Source organism: Saimiri boliviensis, chromosome 5, assembly GCF_048565385.1.
Source record: "Saimiri boliviensis isolate mSaiBol1 chromosome 5, mSaiBol1.pri, whole genome shotgun sequence".
NCBI lineage: Eukaryota > Metazoa > Chordata > Mammalia > Primates > Cebidae > Saimiri > Saimiri boliviensis.
Genome location: NC_133453.1, coordinates 74,725,027 through 74,749,296, shown reverse-complemented (window position 1 = coordinate 74,749,296; position 24,270 = coordinate 74,725,027). Strand labels below are relative to the sequence as shown.

The 24,270-nt window shown below is 35.5% G+C and overlaps 1 protein-coding gene across 4 annotated transcripts in view; it reads right to left on the bottom strand.

Moving 5' to 3' along the window:
* The window catches only part of SLC38A11 (solute carrier family 38 member 11), a 59,696-nt gene extending 35,855 nt beyond the window's left edge, over positions 1–23,841 (bottom strand). Inside the window, exons 1-7 of one of the 4 annotated variants that reach the window (XM_039470270.2) lie at positions 23,621–23,726; positions 23,035–23,149; positions 21,121–21,195; positions 14,046–14,180; positions 13,010–13,075; positions 7,464–7,570; positions 5,309–5,388 (exon numbers count right to left, since the gene is read on the bottom strand). In XM_039470270.2, coding sequence (XP_039326204.1) covers positions 5,309–5,388; positions 7,464–7,570; positions 13,010–13,075; positions 14,046–14,180; positions 21,121–21,195; positions 23,035–23,149; positions 23,621–23,659 — 617 coding nt within the window. In that variant the 5' untranslated portion in view covers positions 23,660–23,726. Of the gene's footprint in view, positions 1–5,308; positions 5,389–7,463; positions 7,571–10,278; positions 12,963–13,009; positions 13,076–14,045; positions 14,181–21,120; positions 21,196–23,034; positions 23,150–23,620 lie in introns of those variants that run through there. The other 3 variants (XM_010329477.3, XM_074399579.1, XM_074399578.1) reach the window with 3 other exon arrangements.
* Positions 23,842–24,270: the final 429 nt, after the last annotated feature.

Here is a 24,270-nt window from a genome sequence, read left to right as displayed (position 1 = left end):
GCAGGCAAAAGACATGAACAGACTCTTTTCAAAAGACATACATGTGGCCAACATTCATCTTAAAAAAGCTCATCACTGATTGTTAGAGAAATGCAAATCAAAAGCACAATGAAATATCATCTCATACCAGTCGGGATGGATATTACTAAAAAATCAAAAAATGACAGCTGCTGGGAAGATTGCAGAGAAAAAAGAACATTCATACACCGTTGGTTGGAGTGCAAATTAGTTCAACCACTGTGGAAGACAGTGTAGTGATTCCTCAAAGATCTGAAAAACAGAACTAGCATTTGGCCCAGCAATCTCATTACTGAGTATATACCCAAAGGAATATAAATTGTTTTATCATAAAAATATGTATATGCATATGTTCATTACAGCACTGGTCACAATAGTCAGACATGGAATCAACCTAAATGTCCATCAGTGGCAGACTGACTAAAGAAAATGTGGTGCATGTACACCATGAAATACTATGCAGCCATACAAAAGAATGAGATCATGTCACCTGCAAGAACATGGATTGAGCTGGGAGACACTATCCTTAGCAAACTAGTGCAGGAACAGAGAAGTAAAGAACGCATATTCTCACTTATTAGTGGGAGCTAAATGATCAGAACACGTGGCCACAGAGAGAGGAACAACACACACTGGGACATATCAGAGGGTAGAACTTGGGAGGAAGGAGAAGATCAGGAAAGATAACTAATGGGTACTAGGATTAATACCTGAGTGATGAAATAATCTGTACCACAAACCCCCATGTTACAAGTTTACCTATATAACAAACCTGCACATGTCCCTCTGAACTTAAACAAAAGTTCAATGGCTAATATTTGTCAGAATGAATTGTTTCTTTCCTTAAATATGTAGCCTTCCTCTGTCTTTACAGATTTTTAAAAATCCTTTTCTTAACCCTACCTCTAGTTCTTTATGTGTAGCATTAAACTGTAGAATTTCAGGGTTAGAATGGATAAGGTGTAAGGAAACTAATTGCATTGAGATCCTTGGGGAAGACACATTTTATATGCAAAAATGCCTATTGAAAGTATAGACTCACTTTTTGGAATTTTGTTTAGAATATCACATGATTAAAATGCTGTAAGAAAGATGTCATATGAGGGGAAAATTGTTGTAAATTTGGACTGTATGTTATAATTTTCATTCTGAATGTTGAATAATTAATTATTAGTAAGGCATTGAATGAAGGTCTTTCACAGTGATAATGCCTCTGATTCTAGTTAGAAAAAAAATGGGAGAACTGTTAGTGCATTTTTATACCAGCACACGTTCTGAAAAGCAATTAAATTTCTTTGCCACCTCAGTTGTTAGAAAGCAAAAGGTTAGAAAATACAGTAAAACTGAATGTAATTTCCAAAAAAAACCTGAAAGTCATTGGATTGTGAGATATTTGAAATCGTATCAAAAAGCAGAATTTATGGCCCTATAAATTATGGAAAAGGAAATTGAATTGTGTTTTATTTTTAAAACATAACCACTAAAATGGTGTTTCCATAGTAACAAGGTCAACACCAGTAGCCATTACAGACCTTCGCCTTTTCTGATAGTGAGTTTAAAGATCTTTCTCAAACATCACTTTAAAAGACCTATGGAAAAAATCGCAGGTTTTCTGATCATTCATCTAAGCCGAAAATGAAGAAAACCACACATGAAGTATTGAATTTCTCATGTTTTATGGATTCCAAGCATTCATTGCTGTCATATTTTCAGAAAGAAGCCTGCCTGACTAGCTACCATGCCAACTCCTGAACTTGGGATTTGATTAGCCTGATTGTAAATCAGGATGAACAGAAGTTGTTTGCAGTAGTATTCAAACACATGAAAGGTGGCACAGTATTAAAAAACATACTTCTTTAACATCCAAATATTGAAAGTGTTAAGTAAATAATCCTTGTTATTAAATTTCAAAGACTCAGATAAAATATTGTATCACTACTAAAGGAAGGTCAGACAGATACAGGCCATGTTTTGTTGACAACAGACCTAAATAGCTCTTTGGTCATAAACTCAGTTCTTTGAGCCCTAGCAGGAAGTGGACTGCCCTTCCTTTCTTCTCTGTATTAAGGTACACTGCCTATATGATAGTCATTTGCCTAGCTTTGTCTTCTTCACTAAACTGTGAGCCCCTTGAAAGCAGAGATATTTTATTTCTCTATGTATTCATGACAGTATTTCGCATGACATTTTGCACATAAAAAATACTGAAAAAAAAAAACAGTGGAGAATGAATCATGAAAAATGATCACACAACAGTAACTAAAATAACACAAAATCTCTGGTTTAATTTTAGAAACAATGTGTCAGTTAAAAAAAAAAATGTACTCATGATTTTAATCTCTTTAAACCAAGAAGCTCTAGAATCTTTGTTCATAGAATCCCCAGCAGAAAAATAATGAATCCAATTGCCTGGCCCCTAAATCAATTCCTTCATAATCTCTACAGGTGGGGCCCTGGCATCAGTATTTTCTAACGCTACTCAGATAATTCCACGTGAAACAAGTGTTGAGAATCATTGCTTTACACTGTTCTCCCATGGTGCAATTTGGGAGATTAAGTTAATTTCTACTTTAGCTATATTTTCCCTTCATTATTGTCTCATAATACTATATTTACCAAACTTATTATAACCTAATTATTTTTTTCCCTGCGAACACTTTTTATAGTAAAATATATCAATTAAAACTGGCCTTACGCAGTTAAAACTTTTAGCCCAAATTATACTTTACTGTATTCTGTTTAATATACTTATTAGCTTTCTGTCACTGTGAATTCAGCTTTGAAAACCAGAGCTGAATATGGTACCATCATAATAGACACTAAATTAATATCAGTGGAATTAAGTATATGTTTTTGTGCATACATGCACAAAATGATATTAATCAGTAGAATTAAGCATACGTTTTATACATACCTTTCCCTGAGTCTGTAATACCTTTACCCTCTATGTATCTGGAAAAAATTCAATTCATCTTTTAAAACACACAGATCATATTTTTCTTTCTCCAGGAAACCTTCCCTGATAGGGATAGATCATTAAGCACCCTCTGCTTTGTCTCTTCCTCTTTCATGTTTCTGTTTTGCACTTACTAGCTGGTACTGTCATTTATTTTCTTCCTCTTTTTTTTTTTTTTTTTTTTTTTTTTTTGTGGTCTGGGGTGTTTAGAATATGCCCTTTCTTCATTGTTGACTGCAAACAATTTGCTAATTCCGGCCTCTCTCTACTTTTTTTTCTCTCAGGGCGCAACACAATCATTGGAAACAATAGAAACTCAGTAAGTGTTTACTAAAGTGAAAGAATAAATGGCCATATTGAAGTGAAACAGGTGCATTTCAAAACCACTAGTGTAGGTCAGACATGGTGGCTCACACCTGTTAATCCTAGCACTTTGGGAAGCTGAGACAAGAGGGTTGTTTGAGGCCAGGTGTTTGCGGCCAGCCTGGGCAACTTAGTGAGACTCCATCTCTACAAAAAATAAAATAAAAAATTAGCCGGGCTTGGTGGCATATGCTTGCAGTCCCAGCTACATGGGAGGCTGAGGCAGGAGGACTGTTTGAGCCCAGGAGTTCAAGGCTGCAGTGAGCTATGATTTCACCATTGCACTCCAGCCTGGGTGAGGGAATGAGATCCTGTCTCTAAAAAAAAGAAAAACAAAAAACAAAAAGCCCACTAATGCTGTGAACTGAATTGTGTCCCTCCAAATTTATATGTTGAAACCCTAATTCTCAATGTGCTGGCATTTGGAGTTGAGGTCTTTGGGAGACCTTGAGAGATGATTAGGGTTAGATAAGTGCGTGGAGGGAGAATGGGGCCCTCATTATGGGACTGGTGCCCTTATAAAAAGAGACACCTGAAATCTTGCCGTCTTTCTTCCATGTGAGGACAAAGCAGGAAGACTGAACTCAATAAGGCAGGAAGATGGCCCTCACCAGAACTCTACCATGCTGGCACCCAGATCTCTAACTTCCCGCCTCCAGAGCTATGAGAAAATACATTACTGTCATTTAACATTATTCAGTTTATGTTTCTTTGCTATGACATTCTGAGTTGACCAATACAAATACGAATCAGGATTAAGTTATTTGAGGAAAAAGATTAATATAAACATTACAGATATTTATGCTTTCTTTTTTTCAATCCTTTCAAAATGGGCATTTGCTTTTTTGAAAGAAAAGGCTATATCAAATGCACTTAGACTGGATATTTCATAGATATTTCATGCTTTTTCCCCAATAAACTTGAGGCCTTATTTTATTTATTTATTTACTTATTTTGGTATTTTCCTGGTAAACTAAGAAGACTATCAGTGGAAAATGAATTAATTTTGCAGAGCAACAATTAATCAATGAGAAAACATAAATTACCTTGGCCACTACATTAACAATTCCGACTCTTCGTTAGGTTTCCTTTTATGTTTTTACTTACAGATGCCATTCATGAAAAATCTAGTATTCCTTGCATTGTGCTAGATATTACATCTTAAATTATTTTTTCTTTGTTTTGTTTGGAGAAAACATTTAAGGTACTCTGGACACTCCTCAATATATTATTTATTTATTTGGCTAACATTTATTGTGAATTGTGGAAACCCAATTCAGCATGTAAAGCCAATCTAAGCTGATTTCATTTTAGCATTTTCTTGAGACTGTGACTATAAACTGCCCAGTCATTACCTGGGGAATCTACCATATAAGCATAGCATATAAACAGTGTAGTTTAGATGGACAGTACACACACTATAAAATTTAATGAATGAGTAACATTTTTAAAATTGGGGGAACCAATGCCAATTTGTCAACATTTTACCTGACCAAATAATAACATTAAAAAGAAACAAATAGCACTATCAGTTGTTATCAGTAGTTCACAAATGATGGAGTATTTTAACACAAAATAATTAATAAAAATAATCAGAAGAGAATAAAGGGTGTTTTTCAGTGTTCACATTTTAATTGATGGATAAAAACATCCACTATGCCCCCTATTCTTCTCATTTCACTCTAAACTAGTGAAACTTTGTTCCTCTTTTCAACTATTCAAAATTCTTTTCTTTTTCTAATTCTTTGGGCTGGCCATTAAAATAATGGGTAAACCTGGTTTAATTCTACCAGCCTTAAATGAAAAATGCATGTTTACTTACCTGTAATTATTTTATCTCATTTTGTCAAATACTAACTATAAATGATGTTTCTGATACCATGATTACTTTATATTTCTGCATCTATGCCATATAAATATCTATGTAAAGGCCATAAAGCAAAGACTAACAAGTGTAACCACAAAACTTACATGTGTGGACCCAGTGAAACTGTCCTCGCCATTACAATTCCAAGAATCAGAGCTGTTAAACCGGTAGAGATGAGGGAGATCTGTAAAAGAAAATACAAGGGTATCGCCAATTTAGGACAGAGATTATTTTATTTAGAATGTTAAATCTTTCTCATTTTTAATTGGGTAAATTTACACATTGATTTTTTTGCCTAATTCTTAAGTAGGTTATTCTTGCATCTTGGTGTTGACAATGTGAAGCAGGTAACTTCTTATCAGATCATAGTCTTGGTTCCCCGCACCCACCCCAAGTAGGCGAGCAAATATTATATATGACTGTCATCACCATGCAATACGGCTTTCAACATTTATGGTGGCTTCTGCATGGAACACAAAACTGGTGATTTTCACTTATGAAAGTAAAAGTGAAATTATGTTTTCTTTTCTCTTCACGTCCTACTTTAGTGTCAACATGTGCTTTTTTCCTATCTATAGTTGCTGCTTCTACTTGTTTTACTCTACTCTCCCCTTCCAAGAGCACACACATTCCTCCCCCTCCTTTTTTTTTTTATTTTTTATTTTTATTTATTTATTTATTTATTTTTAAGGAGCGGGTACCTCAGCTTTTCCTCTCTGCTCTCCAGCTCTACTTTTCCTACATGGTTTTGCCCTTCGGTCTGTGTTTCTAGGCCTGTTTTGCTTCTTGCTCTCTGTTCTGTCATTATGTCAACTGGTTAAAATATAAACTGGTCTGTGTGTGTCTGTGTCCTGTGAACTCATTATGCTAGTTCTGTGTTTCCGGTCCTAATTTTTTTAAATGAATAAGCACATTATGTTTCCTTTCTCTGATAAGGAAAAATAAATATAAAACTGCTTGTATTTCATGTGAATCTTATTAACCTTGTTTTCTAAGTTGTTAATTTTTAACTAGAAAGAAGTTTCTGTTATGAATTGGCTTATCTTCTGAGGAGCATAGAGATTAAACAACATCCCTAAGGATACACAGCTGGAAAGTGGCAGAGAGGGAACTCAGATACAAGCAGCCTTACTCCAGATTAGGGCTCCTAACCACTCTGCTTTACTCATTGAGGGATTTATTTAGATATCTCAATATGATACTTTTAAGGGATAGTTAGGGAAAACATGCTCAGGTATTAATAATATGATATAATGTTAATAGCTTTCCTTTTATGAATGCCTCACTGTCTGCTCAGAAGATAACATTTGTGTCTACATTGAATATGTGAAATGGAAAATAGTTCAATTATTTTATATAGTTCACCAAAAAGCATGTTTTGATACCATCTTGTTTGTTTCCAGATGACTATTAGGGGTGGTCAGAATACGTTACAGTATTATGTCTACCATCAGCTCTACCTGGAAGGATGGGCTTCATCACTGGATACACAATGTCAAACATAATAGCGAAAAGCAAAATTCAGTCAAATGTTGGGTTTTTCAAAATAGAATATAAAAATATTCTATAAATAACTCTTTGCAAAAATATCTTGTCAGAATGTTTGCCACTGGCATTATGTAGACATAGTACCAATAATATTTTGGGTAAAATACAAATATTCCTTGAGAGTAAGTGCAAATGAAGATTTATAGTGAACTGAATAATTATTTAATTGTTTTCATTAGAAGAGTTCAGTATTTCTCTTCGATAATACAAATTATAAATATTGGCTAGATTCTCAAAAATTGACCAATCAACACATTGAAAACTAAATTCACTAGATGAAAAATAAGCACAATAGAAATTGTAACTTACAAATAAAAATATTTTAAGCCATTGAAGTATCTCATTGTTACTTTTTAGTTTAACTCTAAATTGTTTAAACTACCTACAAAAAAGATGAAACACTTTTCCAATAAATTAGAATTGCTTTAAATATAGTTATTTATATTTTCTAAATTTAAAATGTGCTGTCTGACATCACTTAGGGTATCTACCTTAAAAAAGAAAAAGGAAGAATATATTAGTTCATATTCATCAACTATTTATCAGTTCTCACAAACTAATGTTTCAAACACAGTTTACTCTAGCATAACTATAAGTAAACTAGAAGAAACTAAAGATAAATACTGTAATTAAGAACTTTGCCAAGTAAACAATAGATTAATGCAGGCAACAAGGCACATTTCTGTGCCCATTTAACATGTAAAAAATTACCTTTCCAAGCTTTGCTATATCTCGGTACAAGGATAAAGGCAGAGTAAAGGTAACTGTGGAAAGCCCAATAATGAAGTGGCGACCAATAAACAAATTTTCAGGATCAACTAAAACATAATAAATATTATTAAATGTTACAGGTTTAAGTAGCACTTTGGTGACACACTGAAAAGCCCAGCATTTATTTATAAAAATTACTTAAACATATATACTACTTCAGTGACAATGCTTTTGAGTTAATATGCTCCATAAAAACATGTAAAAATAAAAATAAATCACAAAAATACAAAAAATACAAAAAAACTTTAGGATGACTTATACTTCAAATGATGTTGTAATATTTCACACTGTAATTATTTTAATAGCCTCCTAACCAGTTTTCATGCTTCTGCCTACCTTTGTCTTCTTAGAGTATACTCTTAACCTGAAACTACAGAATTCCTTTTCAAAGATAAAAAACATTATGTCATTCCCTGCTCAAACCCTTTAATGACAAAATGCTTCAGGTAGAAAGTAAGCTATAGGAGGATGACACATTTTCTATGAGTTTTTTTTTTTTTCTATACCCAAGAGTCTTGGACAGTAACATTTTAACAAAATTTACAAAATCAAGATTTAGATAAAAATATTTGATACAGTTCTATACTTCTGTCAAGAAAGAAGTGGTTTCCCTGAGTGGCAGAAGCAGCTTATTGGAAGGGCGGAAGTCACAGGGAAGCTGCTGCAACTGGTAGACACTGCAGATTCTTGGCTAGAGTCATGTGTAAATACAAATAGAAAATTATATATATATATATATATATAAACATAATATATATATACACACATATACATACATAGAAATATACACATAAAAATTACATATACATATATATTCCATATACATATATAGAAATTTCCACATACATATATAGAAAATTACACATAATTATATGCAATGTGTGTATAATCAAATAGAAATGGAAGTTTTAAGCATAAAATAAAACATACAAGGATTTACGTATTTTAAAAGCTGTGCTAATTAAAACAGTCACTTAAGGAGCTATATATCTATTTCAACGAAGACACTATTGTTCATATTTTTAGCTTATATTAAATTTCACTCAGAGATCGTGTCATTATATTGTAACAGTGTCTTCAGTAGTACTAAGTCATTGTGCATCAGTTTCTGCAAACTCAAAAGTCTATAGAGATCCAGTCTAAAATGAGTGAATGATTGTGGTAAGAAAATAAAAGCTATTACCCTAAAGAGTGACACTAATTTTCTTAGATGGCTAATAAACTTACAAGAAATTTTCAAGAAATAAATTTCAAAATGACATAAATGTTTACCACGTATGTGTATTTTATATATGGTTACTAGATTATTAGTATTTTCTCTCTATATAGTATATACATATATATATATGTATATGTTGTGTATATATGTGTATGTGTATATATTTATACATATATATGGATTGGAATATTTAATCATGAATAGTTGAACTCAGCCATAACTAGTCATTATAAAAGTAAGAATTAAAACAATAAAACAGGAAAATTAATTCCAAAATCCCTGAACTCACTATTTACATATTTGTGGTGAACATAATTTGAACCAAATTATTTGTGTATCTGTTTCTACTTACCCTTGAAACCTTTTGCTTCATTGAGAAGTTGCTAAGGGCTAGATAAACGCTGGCACAGAGTGCTGCAGGATCAACAGGTAGGAGCCTAATAACTGAGGTTAAAGGGAGTTGCATAAAGGACGTTTTTCACTAATGATCTAATGATGAGGTATATTACCTATACTGATCTATCAAAAATGCACACAAGCATGCATTTTAAATGTTTAAACAACAGTAAAGAAAGATGAACATTGAAATTTTTGAAAATAAAAATTCTGAAAATATTTAAAAGCATGTAAACATACTATTTCTTTATACCAACATTTCTTGCTGCTTTGACTTATATCAAGAATCAAGGTTTTGACTACCAGAGAAAAGTATAAGTAATTGCCTACTTGCCAATTTAGACATTAGTGATGTATTTCAGAAAAAAAATAAAGCTTTGCTAAGAATTTTGTAATACGTACATCTAAATATGCTCTGGGATAATATGCCTCACAAGATATGCAAAGTGAACGTTGTAAACTGTCACACCTCAAAATGTTGAAAATGCTGAAAGAATAAAGTTGTTTTCTTTGTCATGTGACCTACATTTTTAAAAGTCATTTTTGATTATCACAAAATTGAAAACCAGGAAGGGGGTTTCAACGGATCATTAGTTTTTTCTATAATGTTTTATTTTTATGAAGGGTGTTACTTATACATCGTTTGTATAATTGCAAATAAAATTACCGATCAAAATGTTTATATCAGGGAAAGGTATACCGTACCAAAATTAATCATGGGTCACTCCAACTGTACAATAGATACTGTACAGAATATTGAACTTCCATTAATACATATATATATTTATATTTTGATATGAGAATATGTTCTTAAAATATTACTAAGAGAAAGAAGTGTGTTATAAAACAAGATATATATTATCTTATTCATATGAATATCTGAAATTACATGTATTCTTAAAACTCTGAAAGTATGCATTAAAAAGGAAAAAGGAAGGAAGAAAGAAAAAACGGAAGGGGGTTGAAAAGGTGGTTTCCATCTGATTGTCCCAAGAGGAAGAGATTGTTAGTACTTTCTATATTCTCCATTTTACTTGTCTCTGTTTTCTAATACTTTTCCAATAAATAGATGCTACTTTCTGAATAGGAAAATACAGTAATAAAATATGTTTTTTTTTTTGACTGGGCACAGTGGCTCACCTCTGTAATCTCAGCACTTTGGGAGGCAAAGGCAGGTGGATCACCTGAGGTTGGGAGTTCGAGACCAGCCTGAACAAAATGGAGAAACCCCGTTTCTACTAAAAATACAAAATTAGCCAGGCCTGGTGGCGCATGCCTGTAGTCCCAGCCACTCGGGAGGCTGCGACAGAGAATCGCTTGAATCTGGAGGCTAAGGTTGTGGTGAGCCAAGATTGCGTCACTGCATTCCAGCCTGGGCAACAAGAGCAAATTTCCGTTTGAAAAATATACATATGAAATTAGTAATTTTCTTTTGAAAAACCTCAGAGGCCAGGTGAGATGGCTCATGCTTATAATCCCAACAATTTGGGAGGTTGAGGTGGGCAGATCCTCTGCACTCAGGAGTTCGAGACAAGTCTGGGCAACAAAGCAAAACCCCATCTCTACAAAACCGGGTGTGGTGGTGTGCATCTGTAGTCCCAGCTACTTGGGAGTCTGAGGTGGGAGGATCACCTGAGCCTGGGAGGTCGAGACTACAATGAGCTGATTACGCCACTGCACTCTAGCCTGAGCAACAGAGTGAGACCCCATCTCAAAAAGAAAAAAAAAAAAAAAAAAAAGGAGAGAGAAAGAAAAACCTTGAAAAAATAAACAAACCCCACAAAAATCCCATGGATCTTATGATTAAACGATAACCACAGTTTATATGTAAATATATTTCTTTCTTATTTTTTCTTTCTTGTGTATGCACATAGAAAATTTATGTAATTTTCTATGTGCATACACAAGAAAAAATAAGACATACATTATATTATATGTCTTGTATTATATTCTGCCCATTTTCTCTTAGCATTCTACCCACTCATGTGGTCTCAGCTTATGCATTCGTGGTCTGAAATCTGGGGGCTGGCACAGAAGCTGCAGACAGTCCAGGGTAACATTAATGATAGCTAACAGTACTGGATAAGCCTACTGTGTGGTAGGCACTACCTGTCTCACCTCTTTTGATTCACACAACTATTCTATGAAGCAGATAATATTATGATTCATAATTTAGAGATGAGGAAACTGGAACTCAGAGAGGACAGCTAACCTTCTCAGGGCCATACAGCAGGTCATTAGTGTGTCTGTGATTTGATAGCTATGTCTCCATGATCTCAAGTTCCACTAAATCCTGTGTGAGGAATAGCTGTACTTTCTAGCTCTAGGTTTGTTTCATTTTGTTTTGTATGTCTCTAGAATGAGTGATACAAGCACTAAGAGAAAAGGCGAAAAGGCGTCTTTGCATCAATCTCAACTGTAATGGCACCTGTAGAGAGTGTCACAGTGAAATGGTGATTATGTAGCTTGGATGAGAAGCTCTTCAAAGCAAAAAGACACATGATTTCTGAATTATTCTAAAAACCATGACATAGTGAAAAGTTGAACAGGGAGTGAAGTTGTAGCGATATAATGAAAAGGTCTGCTTGAGAATGTTCACATTGATTTTTTTTTTTTTTTGTAATTACCCTAAACTGGAAATGACAAAAATGTCCCTAACTGGGTGATAGAAACACCATTGTACATCCATAAAATGGGATGCTTCTCAGCAATTTGTTAAAAAGAGTAAACTACTGATGTATCTAAAGACACAGCTGAATCTCAGATGCACCTTTCTAAATAAAATAAGCCGGACTCAAAAAAGCGACATACAGTATGATGTCATTTACCTGGCATTCTGAAAAAAAAACAAAACTACAGGAAAAGAAATCGCATCAGGAGGTTGAAAGGGGGAGCTGAAGATTACGGTGTGACTGCAAAGGGAAATGGGGAAACTGGAGGGAGTGATGGAATTGTTCTGCATTATTTTTATTATTTTTAGAGATAGAATCTCCATGTGGCTCACACTCTTGGGCTCAAGCAATCCTTCTGCTTCAGTCTCCGGAGTAGCTGGGCCTACAGGAACATGCTACTGTGACTGGCTTGTCATTCTTTATTTTGATTGCAGCTGTAGTTATTTGACTATATTCCTCTGTCAAAACTCACAGAGTATAGGTTTTTTTTAATATGTTTTTTGAGACAAGGTCTCAGTCTGTTGTCCAACCGGGAGGGCAGTGGCATGATCGCAGCTCACTGTAGCCTCTACCTCCTGGCTCAAGTGATCCTCCCACCTCAGCCTCTCAAGTAGCTGGGACTGCAGGTGCATGCACCGTGTCCTGCTAATTTTTGTGCTTTTTGTAGAGACAAGGTTTCACTATGTTGCCCAGGCTGGTCTTGAACTCATGAGCTCAAGCGATCCACCCTCCTCTGCCTCCCACAGTGCTGGGATATTAGGCATGAGCCACCACCCCTGACCACAGAATATAGATTTTAAAGGGCTAATTTTACTGTATTAAATTACACCTTAATATAAATAATGGGGAAAATAGTCTTCTTGCTTATTTAAGAAATCATATAGTTTAAATAGTACATGAAAAAATGTTAGCACAGAGAGCTGGTGATATGAAGCATAAAGAATTTAAAATATAAAGTACTCTAAGTATATAAATAGTAACAATATTTTTTCAAACAGCTAAATAAGAACTAAATTACGTACAAAAGTAGATCAAAACTTTAAGATCAGAATGGAGCATGGAAATTGTGAGATACCTAAAGTAATCCAGTGATTTCACTTTCAATTTTTTTATTTATAAATTATTATGAATCATGTTAACTATAAATAACAATATAAAATAAATACATTCAAATCCTCAGAATTTTTATTTAGACTTACCTCCTGGGATTCTTTGAAAAACTTTGCTCAAAGTATCTCCAGCTATTATGTTGTAACTTATCATTGCTAAAAACATAATTAAAATAAGAGTCATCAAAAAGCCATCACAATATTTTATCCTAAATATTGTGAAAGTGATCAATTATCACTTCCCAAATATTGACATAATCCTACTACTTTCAAATGTATATTATGATTACCAATTTGGACAACTTTAAAGATAGTTGGACAACAGATCTATGCTAGAGCATCAATTTGTATTAAAAGAAGAATTTTCTCTTTACAAATTGATTCATCACAGAACACCTTTAAGTAGCAAGTTTTGGTAGTTACTTAAAATGCAATTTATTTTGTTAAAGTTCAGTTTCCAACACACCCTTTTCAGGACACATGTATGCCTAAAGTTAGGAATAATAATAGAAACTTTTGAAGGCACTAAAATATCCCCTCCATTGAAAAAGTAAGACTTTTTTGGGAAATATGTCATTAGCCTTCTGTGAAGACATACAGACCTACTGGTTTGAACAATACCTTCTGTAGTACAGATTTTGAAAATAAAATCCATTTGGCCATTGGTGAACATTAACATTTCATTTTTTAAGAAGTGCTAGGTGACAATCTCACCATTATGGTATAAACTTTAAATAGCACATTGGCCTAGTACATGGCTTCCACAAATCCTTAGCTTTTTTAAAAAAAAAAAAAAAAAAAAAAGTATTAAGCCTTACAAGAAATGTGTTCTCTTATTCACATTTTATTCTAGATCATTTCACTTTTTTTGTTTTTACCAAATACAGAAAGCACAAAACATTAACCCTGTGAAAATGACCCTCATTTTATTTAAAAGAAATAGTCAGAAAAAAAACCAAAAGGACCAGAAAATAATGAAGAAAATGATTAAAGAAGTAAACATTTAATTCAGAAAAGATTTCAACAGCTATAATAATATCTTTAATGACTATTATCACTATTTTATTCAGAAATGACTATATGCTTATGTACATAATTGCAATATTTATCTTCACAGTCAACTTACCTATAAAAGGATACAAAAACTGAAGAATGGAGAGGAGGAGATACCCTGGAAACCCGAAGGTTTTATTGACCAAAGACTGGTAGGTGTCTGTTCCGGAGAGAGCCCCTCCTTTTATCAGTAAAACAAGGGAAAAATCTGTGGCAAGAATATCAATTAAATAAATGTCATATTACATGAAATACAAATATTTGTCATGTTTTAACTTAATTACCATGGAGAAAAAGGGAAATTCTAAAGAAGCATTTAATTTAACGCTACAGTACTAGCAGAGCAAAGCTAACTTACTTTTCGTAAAACATTACCTTTTATGAAACTAATGTTTCCAGTTACATATTTTTCATCAAGATGCAAATATATACTTAACATACCCGTGCTAAGAACAGGACAGAAGAGAAAACAGACTAGAGTCAAAATGCCAGCATTTCATTTTACTTTCCTGATGAAACCAACACAGCAACTGTTACCAGGTGAGGCTCAAATGTCAAGAAGTAGGGTAATCAAATATTTCATAGGTATTCCACGTGTAAAGACAGAGAATGAAAGGTGTGGTAGCATTTAGAAAATAATAGATTTAGGAGCATTTGTTTTATAATAAAATAAAATTAGTAACTTTATTTTATAGTTATTATCGTTAAGAAAGAGACATTCTATGAAATTTTGCTGTTGAAATTTACATTTTTGGCTAGGCATGGTGGCTCAAACCTGTAATCCCAGAACTTTGGGAGGCTGAGGAGGGCAGATCACGAGGTCAGGAGATCGATACCATCTGGGCCAACATGGTGAAATCCCATCTCTACTAAAAATACAAAAATTAGCCAGGTGTGGTGGTGCATGCCTGTAGACCCAGCTAGCTGGGAGGCTGAGGTAGGAGAATCACTTGAACCCGGGAGGCAGAGGCTGCAGTGAGCCAAGCTTGCACCACTGCACTCCAGCCTGGGTAACACAGTGAGACTCTGTTTCAAAAAAAAAAAGAAAGAAGGAAAAAAAGAAATTTACATTTTTAGAAACTTCCATTCCAATTTTAGAATTGAAGTTAAAGATAGACATATACAGAAATAATGTAACAAAAAGTCAGTCTTCCTCTTATTGTTTCCATTTAACTCAATGCTTTTTACAGAAAGACGTTGCAGTTTTATTTGGTACACAACTACGCACAAGGTGAGATACTTGTTTTCTTTTCCCTCTTTCTCATTGTTATCTACTGAGTAATAAGCAAATGCATTAAAATGCAAGCTCTTGCAATATCGTTTCCCCAAGATTCCCTCCCATGTCAGTGAAACAAGATCATCAATAATCTTCAAGTGAATAAACCCAGTTGTTATCTCCTAAACCTTACCCTTACTCACTCTTTCAGAGAACTGTTTTTTCTTGTTGTTATTTATCATTCTTTTTTTTTCTAAACCATTCTCCTTTGGCGTTTGTGACATCTCTTTCTTGTGGTTTTCCTCCTACTTTTTTGGGCATTTATACTCAATTTTTCACAGTTTTTATTTATTTAATTTTTAATTTTAATTTTTATTTTTTTACTCTGCGAAACCCCTGGATTCTTGGACTTTTTTTTCCACTTTTTTTTTGTTTTTTTTTGAGATGGAATCTTGCTCTGTCACCCAGACTGGAGTGCAGAGGCATGATCCCAGCTCACTGCAACATCTGCCTCCCAGGTTCAAGCAATTCTCCTGCCTCAGCCGCGTGAGTAGCTGGGATTACAGGCATGTGCCACCACGTCCGGCTAATGTTTGTATTTTTAGCAGAGATGTGGTTTTGCCATGTTGCCTAGGCTGATCTTAAACTCCTGATCTCAGGTGATCTCTCTGCCTAGGTCTCCCAAAATACTGGGATTACAGGTGTGAGCCACTGCGCCCAGCCTCTTTTCTCACCCTTCAAGATGTACTATTGTGATCTCACTTATGCTGTGGTTGCAATTTTCATTTAGATGTTAGTAACCTCTAAATTTGTGTTTCCAGTTCAGGGCACTTTCAAAAGTTCAGACTTCCACCACTAGTTGCCTAATAAATATTTTGCCTTGAAAATCTCATAGGCAGCCTTATTTTAAGATTCATACATTCGAATTTGGTTATTGGTTCTGGAACTTGATTCTCCATCCATATTTCTCCGATCTGTGATTAGTTTCCACAGAAACTTGAGAATTTCTCTAGACTTACATTATTGCTCATTAAATTATTTCATTACTTTCTATATTCCTGTGGTTACCAAGTCTATTAACTATTGGATCAGAAATATTAAAATGTAGCCTGCAATTTGTAATCTCTACTTGCCTTATGGTAGAGCTTTGGCCTTTGTAATTTCTTCTCTGGAGTACTGCAATAATCCCCTACTAGTTCTTTTATCCACCAATCCTTGGCCCTCACCAAGACACCTTTGATTTCCCTTCCCTACCAAGACATTCTGAGCATTCTCCCGCCACCAAGTGGATCTGGCCATAGATGACCATAAATCTAATTGTGTCTTCTGCTTAAAATATCTCAGGGAGACCCATTAATGCCTTTGGATACAAATTATTCATTAGCTGTATGACCTTGGGTAAAAGATTTGACTTTCCTGAGCTCATCTGTAAAGTAAGGCAATATGGCACCCTTGAAGGGCAGGGTGAGGATTATGGTGTTTAAATGTCCACCACAATGACTACTGTATTATAGAGGCTGAGTGAGAACTTAAGCTATTTCTACTTATTTTTGAAAAGCTGCATGTGATGGTGGGAAAACTATTGTATTTGGAGTCAGATAATAGTGATAACAACCACAAACTACTAGCAAATGCTTAACACAAGGCTCTTCTGCGTGATAGGTCTTTTTCCAAATACTATTCTTTTAAAATCTTCACAACAACCAGAGGTAGGCACTATTATCATGCTCATTTAACAGATGAGAAAAGTGAGGCACATAAGCTTAAGTAAATTGATCTCTATAGAGGTAGTAAAATAAGAATCAGGACTTAGGCCTTAGTAGTCTGGCCTCAGACTCCATGTGCTTAATTAAAATCCCAGCTCTGTTGCCAGTAACTTCAGACCTTGGCTAGGTCATTTTAATATACTGAAATCTCAATTTTCTCCTCCAAAAAAGTAACACATGAACATCTACCTCAGAAAGATTTCACAGCATGCTCAGCATCTAGCTCAGGGAGTGTAATGATTATCATTACAGGAGAGCCTTCCTATCTGCCTTTGCAAACCTCTCCAACTTCCCCTCTCCATTTGCAAACAAGAACTCTACAGTTTAGCCAGACTGAATCACTTGTTCGTTTGCATTTTACATTTCCACATTTCCATCTGCTTCCGCTTCCTCTGCTAACTCACTTTTTTTTTTTTTTAATAAATACTCAGAGGAAGTATCTCCTCCTAGAACATTCCTGCTCTTTTGAGGCTAGGTTAAATGCCAGTCTCAGTCATCATGTACATATTTTTATTATGGTATTTTTTAATAAAGTAGTATAATAATTTTTTTTTCTGCTTGACACACTATAATGGGAGCTTTAAAAAAGCAAGGATAATGTTTCTTATTGCTATATCTGGCACAGTCATGATCAGTATATATTTGTTGAATGAATCAATGATCAATATAGCAGGGTTGCTATATGTCTACCCACCTGTCTAATTTAATGTGATAAATGACCTAATAAATAGATTCTTATTTTAATTAATTAATTAATTAATTGTTGAGACTGAGTCTTACTCTGTTGCCCAGGCTGGAGTGTAGTGGCATGATCTCAGCTCACTGCAACCTCTGCCTTCTGAGTTGAAATGATTCTTCCGCCTCAGCTGCCACAGCCTCCTGAGTAGATGAGACTACAGACATGAGCCACCACGCCCAGCTAATTTTTGTATTTTTTGGTAGAGGAAGGGTTTCACCATGTTGGTGAGGCTGGTCTCAAATTCCTAACCTCAAGTGATCCATGTGCCTCAGCCTCTCAAAGTGCTGGGATTACAAGCCCGATCCACCGTGCCCAGCCCTAATAAGTATTAATAGATTTTAAAATATTCTGCAAACACAAAAGACATAGCAATAAATTCTACTTCCTTTGCTTTCAGTTAAAAACTGCTTCACAAAAAAGTTGAGTAATGTCTTGAGGAAAAACAAGGTTTCACCAGGTACAGAAAAAAAGGAATGTCAGGCAAGAGGACTACGAATGGGAAGACGGTGTGAAAGCTTATTCTATCTGTGGGTAACAGAATTCTCCATAATGGCTGAGAACGTCTGCATATGACTGTTGGCGACAGAGTGAGAGAAAAGTTAGAATAATCGGAATGAGACTAAAAATGCAGACTATAGCCAAACTACGAAGGCATTTAAATGTAATATTTTGTTGTTGTTGCTGTCCTTACAGAGTCTCGGAATGTTTCGATCGGGGGAGTTTACAGAGTTCAGGCTGAGGTTTCATAAAAATCACTTGTCACAGTATGGAGGACTGATCAGAAAGTAGACAGATGCTGGAGGCAGGGAAACTGAACAGCAGCTCACTGGCCAAAAAGGGGAACCAATGAGGGCTTTGTCACAGAGAGGAGGCAACCAATTTCATAGATGACAGGAAGGCTTGCTGAAGAAGGGTATGGTTGGGATGAGAACAGAGAACATTCTGTAAAAGTTCAAAATGATTTCTTCAAGTTAAGAATATGTTAAGAATTTAGTCAATAATAAATACAAATGCTTTCATCTGCTTGTAAAATACAGGATATAAATATATTCCCTTAAAAGTTTTACGTATCTTAAGTATTAATCACTATAATATTTTGATCTCCCTTTAAATATATCGTATGCAACTTTTTAAAAAAATCATGAATGAATCTATGTTACTTAACAGAGGGCTTTTCTTTTAAATCATATTATATGCTGGGACAATAAAAATTGTTTTACATTAATCAAAAATTTGAAAATCTTAAAGCAAATTGCAATTATTTGCTGTAAATGTTTATAATTTGTTTTGTTCCCCAACATTTCACAAACATGAAAACAGAACTTAGAAAAGCTTCCTGTTGAACTGAACATGCCTCATTAGTGGCATTGAAAGGCAAAATAATAATTCTAGAGGCAAACCATTGATTAATTATAGTTCCAATCTAAAGAAAAATTCAGTATTATGCCTTACATGTAGATTTTGCTCTTAAAAGCCTGATTAAAAAAAATGAATCAGCCTATAACTTTTTTGGCTTTTGTGGGGCCATTCTTTATTTATCAGTTATTTAAGATCATGCAAGTAAATTTATGAGTTAGTAATTTCCACTAATAAGTAAATTTGCAATATGTGAATTTACAAAGAACTTCTCACAGTTATTGTTAGAGGTTTACATATAGGATTAGTTGAAGAAGTTATTCACATTATAATTTGTGTGTAATATGATTTGGCTTTAGTATACTGTTCATTTTCCTCAAGTTCTGAACTCTAGGGTGATGCATATTTTTAAATTTGTTCTACCTACCTATTTAAAATGTGTATAAATATTTACAATGCACTTAAATAAACCATAGTGATTAGGGTGGAAATTAATTATTTGTCAGTGTTGATTGGGAAACAGGAAATTTAAGAATTACAAGGGCAAATCCTTGAATGAGATAATGATGATGATGATGATAATGATGATGATGATGATTTTGAGATAGAGTCTCACTCTGTCGCCCAGGCTGGAGTACAGTGGCTCGATCTCAGCTCATTGCAACCCCCACCTCCCAGGTTCAAGCGATTCTCCTGCCTCAGCCTCCCGAGAATTTTTGTTTTTTAGTGTAATAAATGCTCTAATAAGTAGAGTGCAATTTTTAAACACCAGTAACTCTTCATAATCACAAAGTTATACATCCCATGCTGCTAATTTATGGGCCTTAAGTTATAAATAAAGAACTGTAAGAACTAGAAGCAGTTTAGGTCTTGAGGGTGGGGGTGATAGGAAGAAGGGAGTTCAATGCCTCTCTGGCTTTGAATTTGCAACCTATTATATGCTTTACTGTATCTTCGTCAGTCTGAGAAAAAAATAGCTGAGTTTTGGGCAGGTCTTGGAAGCCTGAGGTTTTATGGGGGATGGCATTTTGGCAGGGTCTCTGGAAGCAGAGCTGAGATCTAGATTCTTGGGTGAGGGGCCTGTGGATGGAGTGCTCCCTGGGGAAGGGGAATGAGAAGACAGGGTAGGGGAAAGAGCTCAGCAAGGTGGTGGAGCTCTGGAGCTCCAACTGTACCACACATTGGTCCCTCGTGGAGGCAAGGAGGCCCCCTTGAGGCCCAAGCCAACACTCCAGACCAGAGGGCAGCTGAGGTGTTTTGCACTAGCTGGTAAAAGGGCATCGAATCCACTACAGCAGCAACTCCTGTGAGTTGTGTCTATTTTTAATCATTGCCACCTCTTTTACAGTGATCGTAAGACAGAGGAAAGACGCAGTGTTTGTCATAAGGTGAGATGGGGGCTGACGGAGTGGGGACGAGGACGAGGACAACAAAAAGAGGAGATGATTATGAGTCGTAAAGCCTGCATTGAAATGGGAGAGTGGCAAAATGTGGGTGTGAATGAACTGTTTACATGAAGAGGGGGAAGCAGAAGAGAAGATGTAATGTAGAAGCAAATTATTGCTGCATTTAAAGATAGTAGCAGGCAACGAGTATGGGCAGGCATGAACCAGGAGGAGAAAGGTGGTGAGCCCTGCTGATTGATCACCAGGGCTTCAATTCTGCCTGCACAAACAACAGTTGAATAAGGTTGCTCATTCACATGCACCTGCCTGCGAAGCCCTGCCATCTGCACTTTGAGAGCACATTCTTCTCTTAGCCTTCAGGAAGCTTTAAAATGACTTCCCCATCTACTACTTTCTGCATGAAGTGAAAAAGGCACATGAAAAGGATTTAGGCTTGGAATATATAATGCTCTTCTACTTTTTCTAATCTGTTTAAAGGATTAGTAAGAAAAGTAAATCTCCTCAGGCATAAATGTTTAAATTCTTTAGGATTCCTTGATGCACTTTTTAATTAATGAGAAAATTCAGTTGCAGCATTTGCATGTGTGTGTGTGTGTGTGTGTGTGTGTGTGTGTAGTCATTGCACAACTGAAGTCACAGCAATAAGAAATTATATAGTATTTTACCTGTAACATATGAAACCCAGAATAAAAGCAACATTCCCAAAGGAAACCCAGCTTGCTTCATTGAATAAGGCAATCCTGAAAAAAACATAAAATGCCCCACCCCTCACATTAACAAGAAAGCTAGAAGCTAGAAATACAGAAATTTCCCCCCCTCAATTTCTGCATATAACAGGTAAAAATCAATGTATATTCTTATATGAAATATTTGTAAGTTGCACATAAGACAGCATTAATATTAAATGTTAGGTATTAATACTTATTTTGGAATAAATTGTTATTAGCTTAGGGACAAGACAAGAGAGCAAGTTTATGAGGTGATGGAATAAGACTTAGCAGCAAATGAAAAACAAAAGCCAGTTCACACAAATAACGTTGACTTTAGAATAAGAGTGACATAGCCCTGGAATATGTGGAAAGTCATTACCTCAAATCCTTCCTTACCTGCTAGCCAAGAAAGCAGACAGACCGGATAATAAAGAGCACAGAAGGGTTATGAAATATTAAGAAAGACAGACTATGGAGTCAAAACAGGGCTATTACGTAGGAAAAAATGAGAGGAAAATGAGAAGGCAAATATATTTTCTATAACGCTGAAAGGGATACACAAAATTATTTTTTATAATTTTGGGGAAATGGACAATTTTAGATTATGGACTATAAAATATTGAAAACAAACACAGTTGAAATATTTCCACTCGAAGTTTTTATTCTCTGAAAAGTTTTCCCTTAAAGAAAAGAAAACAAGCTGCTGAGAATTCAGTGGTACTGTTTAGCATTGCTGACATGGCTCAGTTTAACATGTTCACATCAGGAATTAGCTCTAGAATTCTAAGTACAGCTGCCCATACCTTCATGGTACGTGGAGGTAGAATTGTAAACAAGTCTTTGCCCTTGCTTCCTTCTACTTTACCTCAGGTAACTCTATTTTATGTACGATTTGGTGCGGGGTTAGGGGGGAAGACTATCCATAGAAAAATGTAAAATCAAGAACCATATTAACTTGTGAAAAGTAAGACAAGTAACTCAATCCAGATAAATGTTTAGTTTTCAGAATATGATAACAGAGGAAAATGTCAAAACTTTATAAAACACTGAATTCTCAAAATGTATTGTATTTTGCAGGATTTTGTTTTATTTTTGTCTTGTCTTTTCTGAGATAGAGTGTTTTCAGATACCAAAAAGAATAATAACCACTGAAAACATGGCTGCCTTTATTACTATAATGCAATGCACTCAACTTTTTTCAGAAAATTTCCCTTGCTTCGAATACAATGGGAAAATATGAGCTATTTATTTCTTTTAATTCTGATTGCATGGCTCCTTTGGTAGGAAAATCATATGCATTTTCAATTAACAAATTTGCATTGCTGACGGAATCATATTTAAAATTAGTATATCATAATAATTTTGTACTTTAAAATTTAACATTGTATAGATAGATAAAGAATATGAATTTAATTTTTCATAAGATTGGTATGTTTTCATATTAAACTTTTCCACCTCCAATATTTACAAATATCTGGAAGTTCTATACTTCTAAAACGTTAAAGAAAGATGATTCAAATGACTGACACTTCAGTATGAGGAAAAAGTAATTAGGTAACACTAGCAATCAACCACGAAGCCTACAGCAAAAAGATTGACCACCACCCATATGCAGTTTCATCTTCATCCACCACATGTGTAAGATACTCTCAACTGTGGAAAGAGTATGAATTGCAGCCACATCTTCAATATAAAAGACACCCATACATACTGTTACATTAAAAAAAAAAGGGCTTTATGAAAGAAAATTACCAATTTTCTTATTTAAGTATTTTTTTCTTTAAAAATAATTAATGAACACTAGCAGCATAGTGAGTCTCAAATTTTGTCCTTTCATTTAAAATTTAAAAGAAAACAAAATACACTTACCTATTATACCAGATCCTATAATTGAGTTGACAACATTAAAAAGAGCAGCAGACTGACAGGTTTTCTCTTTATACTCACGTTCAGAAACAAGAGTTTCTCTGTCATCTAGATCTCTCTATTTCAATAGATAAAATAGCAATTATAAACAAATATTAGCTTAAAAACTAGAAAAGTAACAAATACGTAGGATACTAGCACGATATTTCTAGTCATAATAAGTAATGTCACTAATGAAAATAAAACAATGCCAAAAAACAGTAATAAAAAATAACAATAATAGCTGGTAATTCAACAGAGCTTGGTAAGCAAACTCCATCCTAAAATTTCCACATTACAGCTGCCGCAGCTAAGTACAGTATCGGTTAGGAATTCAGTGATGTGATTATGTGAAATTAAAGTGCATGCTAAGGAAAAACAAAACAAAACAAAACAAAAAACCTCGGATTACAGCAAAACTTTTTATCCCAGAGAACTTTACACGGTGCTAAACTAAGACCCCAGGTGAAGGTAGCTGACTTGACCTGTTGCCAGGTGAACCAAATTTCCAGAAAACTGGCTTCAGAACCTGCCCAGTCTCTAGTGTTACCTGCGGCGGGATGACAGGCTCCTGCTCCTGGTAGCCCATGGCTGCGCGGTGGTCCTGAGCAGGTGGGAGATGCTGAGGCTGGGTTCCCGCTCGCACCCGGCCAGCCTCCTCCGCCACCTTGCACACAGCCGAGGTCCCTGCGCGGCCGCAGAGCTGCAGGGAGCCGGTTCCACAGGCGCCCCCGGGCCCCCTCCCCAGGCAGCGAGAGCTGCAGCCCCAAGATCTCTAGGCTATCGCAGCCTGGGGCGCTTTTCCACCGGAGCTCGCCCAGACGTGTTTTTCCTCCGGATGAGGAGATGCTGCAGGACGTTTCTGATCCGGGCAGCTCTGTCTCCCCGCCTCCCCACTCCACACCCCCGCCTCCCTCAGAGAACAGGGAGAGCTACTCTTCCCCGGAGCTGCGGGGACACCTTGTTCCACCCACGCTGCCCTGCCCAGATCGCACAGTTACGACGACCTCCTTGCAGTCCGTTCCTAAGTTACCTGCTCCTTTGCTGGGTTCTGAAGCCCAGGTAAGAGCGCAGAAGCAGCCTTTGGCCCCTGGGACATCTTCCCTATTAGCACCTCCTCCTCGCTACACCTCTTTAATGGCAGAGGCGACGGGTGAAAATTCAGGACTTTTATAATAAATGGCAATTGAAAGACTCGTG